Source organism: Mus caroli, chromosome 9, assembly GCF_900094665.2.
Source record: "Mus caroli chromosome 9, CAROLI_EIJ_v1.1, whole genome shotgun sequence".
NCBI classification, from domain to species: Eukaryota; Metazoa; Chordata; class Mammalia; order Rodentia; family Muridae; genus Mus; species Mus caroli.
In genome coordinates this window covers 101,456,657-101,464,042 of record NC_034578.1, presented here as the reverse complement: position 1 = coordinate 101,464,042, position 7,386 = coordinate 101,456,657, and the positions used below count along the sequence as shown (strand labels likewise).

General features: G+C 45.2%; 1 protein-coding gene across 1 annotated transcript in view; it reads left to right on the top strand.

Annotated features, from left to right (window-relative positions):
* LOC110301934 (collagen alpha-4(VI) chain) overlaps positions 1–7,386 on the top strand; it is a 108,397-nt gene that overhangs the window by 23,959 nt on the left and 77,052 nt on the right. The window contains exons 6-8 of the mRNA XM_021172654.1: positions 639–1,283; positions 4,823–5,368; positions 5,999–6,553. Coding sequence (XP_021028313.1) covers positions 639–1,283; positions 4,823–5,368; positions 5,999–6,553 — 1,746 coding nt within the window. The remainder of the gene's footprint in view (positions 1–638; positions 1,284–4,822; positions 5,369–5,998; positions 6,554–7,386) is intronic.

Sequence of the window (7,386 nt, the reverse complement as noted above, 5' to 3'; positions counted from 1 at the left end):
TCTCTCTCTCTCTCTCTCTCTCTCTCTCTCTCTCTCTCTCTCTCTCTCTCCCAAGATGGCCTTGAACTTGTTACTCTCTGCCTCAGCCCCAGCCTTCCAAGGACTGGGATCACAGGCATGCCTCACCATGTCTAGTTAGCCTCATATTTGGGGAAAGATTTTCTTACAAAACTTGCAGAGTTTCATTTTGTCTCTGTTGAAATTACATGAAGGGGGAAAGTGATGAAGTAAAGGATGTTTCTGACCTGTAGAGAGGCTTCTGACTCAGAGTCTTCTTGAAGGTAGAAAAATGAAGGGAAAAGCCAGCCAATACCCCGAGCTTCTAAGATTGTTAGACAAACTGGAAGGTGATCTTGGGTGGTTTTATGGTGGGTGTCCATAACTTTTTTTTTTGGTGAGACTTTTGGGATAGGCATGAATCTCTTGATGTATTTTGATTTTGGTGTCCAAAAGAAAGAAGAAAAAAAGACTTTCTCTAAATTCTAAAGCACCCAAGTAGAAGTTAGCATAATGTAACGTAAAGCCTTAGACACATTACTGTGGCAGATAGACCACGCCCCGGCAGTACCTTTATATTTGAATATTTTCTTTATTCCTCCATCCTCAGGCTGGAACTCTCTGTGTCTTTTGGTTTTCAGAATGTCTAGCTCCCGTTCCAGCCGACCTGGTGTTCCTTGTTGAGGACTTTAGCAGTGCCGGGCAACCCAATTTCCATCGAGTTGTCCATTTCTTGACGACCACTGTCCACTCTCTCAACATCCACCCTGATACCACAAGAGTCAGCTTGGTCTTTTACAATGAGAAACCACGGCTGGAGTTTTCCCTGGATACGTATCAAACTGCTGCCCAAGTCTTACACCATCTGGACAGGTTAACTTTCCGAGCAAGAAGAGGAAGGACGAAGGCAGGTGCTGCTTTAGACTTCCTGAGGAGAGAAGTTTTCCTTCCAGAGAAGGGCAGCCGGCCCCATCGGGGCGTACAGCAGATAGCTGTGGTCATCATGGAAAGTCCTTCTCTAGACAATGTGTCTACACATGCTTCCTACCTTCGCAGGGCGGGCGTCACCATCTATGCAGCGGGCACCCAGCCTGCCTCTGAGAGTAAGGACCTGGAGAAGATTGTCACATACCCTTCCTGGAAGCATGCCATCCGCCTAGAGTCCTTTCTGCAACTCAGTGTTGTAGGAAACAAACTTAAAAAGAAGCTCTGCCCTGAGATGTTGAGCGGAATGCCTCCTCTGATGAGCTTTATTCCAGAAAGCACACGACAAAGCACACAGGAAGGTAGGAGGGTGTGTCTGCATTTGGGGAGCATACAGGAAGGTAGGAGGGCGTGTCTGCATCTGGGGGCTGTGTGCCACTCCTTCCTTTCTCTTTCCCACTATGAACAAAAATTGGGGTCAACTCATTAAAAAACACCCAGAAACCTCAACTTTGAAAATCTTAGTTTTGTCCTGATTCTAAACACAAGAGAGAAAGTTATATTCCTAGTAAATAGGTTACTTTTTGAGAAAGGGTCTCTCGTAAAACAGGCTGGCCTCAAATTTACTACGACCTGATAAAATCACTGTCCTCCTGCCTCTACCTCTCAAGTTCTGGGACTACAGTCCTGCATTACCACACCTGGCTTAAGTGTGGAAAATTGAGATACCTTTGACTGTTATGAAGGCCTTTGTGTCTGCTTCTCTATTTTTTTTTTTCTCTACCATACTGGTATTTCTCAGACTCAGAAGAATAGATTTAAATTCAAATCACTGAAATGCAGATAATTGACTTAAAATTCAAGCCTGTGATTATATCTTCAGGGGGAAAAAAACCACCGAAGTTCTATTTTTAAAAATTACTAAATGATTTTTTATATTTTCTTGATTTCTTGTCCCTAGGTTTAGAAATCTGAATTATACAAACTCGTCTCCATCTTTCCTACACTGACCTGTGTTTTCAGTCCCTCTCCCTGTTCTAGTAATGAGAAATTGGTTAAAGGAGGCTTTCATTTCCTGGTTCATTCCCGCTTATCTCTTATCGGGCAGAAGAGGAGAAAAAGAGCTAATTCACAAAGGGACTGAAGAGTGTGAGAGCTGACTTCCGTCCCAGGCTGCGCAGCAGCTGAGAAGGTGCCCAGAATCAGGAAAATCACCCTGAGTTTGGAGGAAGCTTAGATATTAATAGAAACTTCAAAGATTTTTACCAGAATTCTTCCTGGATAATCATAATGATCAGAAGATCTACCAGTTATGGATCAATGTGTATATATCACACACACACAGAGGCACACATACATGCACACACATGCATGCACATGTGTGTGAGCCTTTTAAACACTTGGCGTGTGTAATACATGCAGGTGCCCAGGAGAAGCCTGACTCTAAGGAACGTCCTACCCCACCCTTTTCCTGTGAGCTATCTCAATTTGACAAGATGGGTAAGAATGTATGATTCTAGGCGGTGTTCAGCGCCCTGGGCTCCTCAGAATCTCAGGAAGAACCTGGTGTATCATGTTGGTCTGCTGCTGTGTGAGCTGCATTCTAGACATTCCTTCCTGCACAGTGGTCCTTCTCTCCATCTCTAGATAGCCATTTGCCTATCACCTCCCATAGGGGTAGACATCTTCCTGTAAACCACATGCCAACCCAAAACCACAACTCTCACTTTAATGGTGAGGTATTCTTTTCCGGAGCCACATATGAGTAAGAAAAACAGACACAGTGTCATAGTTATTGTTGTATTGCTGTGAAGAGATACCATGACTAAGGCAACTCTTACAAAGAAAAGCATTTGGTTAGGGCCTGGCTTACAGTTTCAAAGGCTTAGCCCATGGTCATCATGGAGAGGAACACGGTAGCACACAGGTATGTATGGTGCTGGAGCAATAGCTGGGAGCTTTTCCATCCCAATCAACAGGCAACTGGCAGAGAGAGACAGAGAGAGAGAGAGACAGAGAGACAGAGAGACAGAGAGACAGACAGAGAGACAGAGAGACAGACAGAGATAGAGGCAGAGAGAGATAGAGACAGAGAAGCAGAGAGAGACACACACAGAGACACAGAGATAAGACAGAGACAGACAGGGGGCTGGTGAGATGGCTCAGTGGGTAAGAGCACCCGACTGCTCTTCCAAAGGTCCAGAGTTCAAATCCCAGCAACCACATGGTGGCTCACAACCATCCGTAACGAGATCTGGCGCCCTCTTCTGGAGTGTCTGAAGACAGCTACAGTGTACTTACATATAATAAATAAATAAATCTTTAAAAAAAAAAGAATTAAAAAAAAAAGACAGAGACAGACAGACAGAGACACAGAGAAAGACACTGACACAGAGACACAGAGGGACACAGACAATTAGACAGTCAGACACATTGGGCCTGGTGTGTGCTTTTTGGAACCTTAACGCTCACCCCAGTGATATGCCTACTCCAATAAGACCATGCCTTCTAATCCTTTCCAACAGTTCACCAACCAAGCATTCAAACATATGAGCCCATGGGGGCCAGTCTTACTCTAACCTCCACATACAGGAGCACGGATTTAAGTTATCCCAAATTCCATGTTCCTGCATGGTAATATCTGATGAATAAAGGAAGCCATATGTCGCAGTACTTTTCAGATACAATGGTGCAAACCTTAGGCAGGTGGGATAAAACAGTGGGGAAATCTCTGCCATGGGTCGCAGATGCTATCTGATGACATTCTTAGGCTTTTGGTTACTGGAGCCTAGGGATCCATCAAGTTAATACATTCAAAGGTTTTAACCCGAGGTCTGGAGAGATGGCTTAGAGGTAAGGAGCATTAGGACACCACGGCTTGTCTGCATGGCTGTGGGTGACCTCAGCGGGTGCTGCGAGGGTGTGGGTGCTATGGTCCTTGGGTGGGGCCAGAAGGATGGTACAGAAAACTTCCACACAGCCCTAATCGTAGGAATGCCCATGTCTGCTGCATACCTCGGGACACAAAATAGAGGCTCCTAGCAAACTATTGGAACCTCAGAATGGACCCTGAACAGGGAGGTGGCTGCTTCACCCTTCTTTACAGAAGTCCCCTCGGGTGCTGGCAGCCTGGCACCTCCCCACAGTGACAGTGGGACAGTTGGCTACTCTGGAGCTAGTATTGATTCTCCATTGTTACAGAGGCTGTGTAGAAAAATTCTTGCTGCTGTCCAATACAGTAGATCTGTACCCTGACGCTAGTCTTCAGAATGTTTCCTGGATTGATGACTCTGCCTCCCTCACCCCTTCCTGGATCCTGGTTCCCACATCAGAGGGGATTAGAGATTTGGGAGAATAAGAGAATAGTGTGAGTGGGGGATGGGAGGTAACCTAAGGTTTGGCTGCAGGAAAATTCAGACCCAGTTCTGCTGGAGCCTCAGGGAAGCTATGGGGAACTCACTTAAGAGTTTTCCTACCCAAGAGTGAGGGAACTGGGGTATGTATCTATGTATCTATCTATCTATGTATATATTTGTATATGTATGTATGTTTGTTTTTTTGAGACAGGGTCTCATATGTAGTTCTGGCTGGTCTTGAACTTACTATATTTATCAGGCTGGCCTTGAACTCACATACCTCTGCCTCCTGAGTGCTGGGATTAAAGGGACACACCACCAAACCATGCTCAAAAGCTGGGGCATTTAACCAACCCTGCCAACTGTTGGCGAGTGGCTGCGACTAGTCTCCCTCTGGCATTGTGTTCTGCCCAGGAAGAGGCTTACAGTGCTCCATGCTCAGGGGAATATGGGTGCTGAGGGTATACGGTGGTGGTCAGGATCAGGGGCTTTGGTTCCTCCTGACATTCTGTTCTAATGGGTTGTGGCCTCTTCTCATTGGCCAGGCTGCGAGAGTGTGGAGAAGGCAGACATTTACTTCCTTATTGATGGATCTGGCAGCATCAAACCCAACGACTTCATTGAAATGAAGGACTTCATGAAGGAGGTGATAAAGATGTTCCACATTGGGCCCGACCGAGTACGATTTGGAGTCGTTCAGTACTCGGACAAAATTATAAGCCAGTTTTTCCTCACCCAGTATGCCAGCATGGCAGGACTGAATGCAGCCATTGATAACATCCAACAGGAGGGAGGTGGTACCACCACTGGCAAGGCCTTAAGCAAAATGGTATCGGTCTTCCAAAACACTGCCAGAATTGACGTTGCCCGATACCTCATTGTCATCACTGACGGTCAGTCTACTGACCCGGTGGCCGAGGCCGCACAGGGATTGAGAGACATCGGAGTCAATATTTATGCCATTGGAGTAAGGGATGCTAATACGACTGAGCTTGAGGAAATAGCGAGCAAAAAGATGTTTTTCATATATGAGTTTGACTCCTTGAAGTCCATCCACCAGGAAGTCATTCAGGACATCTGCTCCTCAGAGAGTAAGAACTAACAAGTGATCATATATTAATTATGCATGCTAATCGGCTTTCATTATATTCTATGTATGTATATATTTTGATCATCTTCATCCCTTTAGTCTCTCTTGCTCCCTCTTCTTTCTGCTGATCCCCATTTTCCTTTCTAACTGCCCCCTTCTATTTTTTTTGTAGTTTTTTTTCTTTCTATTTCTTTTTGTTTCCTTTTCCTCTGTTTGCAGCCCAGTGAATTCTGGTTACTTACAGGAGCACAAGCACCTCGCCATCATGGCCTTTACTGCTGATAGAGTAAGATTTTTTAAAAAAAATCTATTTAGTGGATCTTTAATTACATGAATGGTCTTTATTCTCTTACGTAATCCACTGGCTGGTGAGTGACTTTTGAGCACAGAGTGACAGTGACCTGGCCTAAACCAAGCTGGTCAAATTTTATGTCTCTCTCCCACGGCTGTGTCTTATTTTGAGACTCCTTTGTGCTGAGTTGCAGAAAATTTATTGACTACTCCTCATTCCCTTTGAAAATATTTCTGCGCTGTGTATCTGCTCCCTTGGTTGTCCGTGGGGACTTGTAACCCACTGGTTCCAGGTTCTGACCAAATGTCCTCTCGTGTTGCCCCTACCCCCCACCCCCAGACTGTAAGAACCAGAAAGCTGACATCATCTTCTTGATTGATGGCTCAGAATCCATCACTCCTAAAGACTTTGAAAAGATGAAGGACTTCATGGAGAGGATGGTGAACCTGTCTAACATCGGTGCTGATGAAACTCAGATTGGCCTTCTCCAGTTCAGCTCCACTCCCCGGGAAGAATTCAGGCTAAACCGGTACTCCTCAAAGGCGGACATGTGCAGAGCCATCTTGAGTGTCCAACAGATGAGCGATGGTACCCATACTGGGAAAGCCTTGAATTTCACTCTGCCCTTTTTTGACAGTTCAAGAGGAGGGAGACCCAGAGTTCATCAGTATTTGATTGTGATCACCGACGGGGTCTCCCAGGATAATGTAGCTCCCCCAGCCAAAGCCCTCAGGGACAGAAACATAATTATTTTTGCTATCGGGGTGGGAAATGTTCAAAGAGCCCAGCTTTTGGAGATCACCAATGACCAGGACAAAGTATACCAGGAGGAAAATTTTGAGTCCCTGCAGAGCCTGGAAAAGGAAATTCTTTCTGAGGTCTGTAGTTCCCAAGGTGAGTGACAGAAACATTATTTGGTCTGCAATCTATCAGAGATGTCGGGGACCCCGTTTGCTCTCTTAATAATGTAGAACTCTGATCCTTCTAGCTAGGCAGGAGTTGGATGGGAAGATATCTGTTGGCTCTGAGCTCTTGACACAACAGTGTCACACACAGAAACTTACATAAATACACGAAGGCACACATAGACACACATACACAAATACACACACAGAGAGACACATAGATACATGCACAAACAGACACATGCACAGACACAGACGCATACACACACACATAGACACAGATAAACATACAGATACACACAGACACACACACACAAATAGATACAGATAGACACACAGATACACATATAGACACACATACATATACAGAAACACATATACGCAAAGGCACTCATAGACAAACACACACACACAGATACAGGCACCCACAAACACATGAACACACACAGATACAGACACACATGCACACAGAGACACACAGACACACATACATACATACACACAGACACACGTGCACACACATTCACACACTCATATCCCCTACACTGCAGTTTTGAGAACTTAACCCAGGGCCTTGAGCTTTCCAGGCAAACCATTCTGCCATTAGATTCCATCTCAAACCCTTAGAATAGCTAACTTTTCATTTTTCCAAATGTTTATTTTTATTTTATTAGTATATTTTGCTTCCATGTATGTCTGTGGACCACAAATGTGCAGTGTCCATGGCGGCCAGAAGAGGGCATTGGATTCCCTCTAGGACTGGAGTTACAGATTCGTGTGAGAGGTGGGAACTGACCCCAGATCCGCAGATGCCCCCCCCCC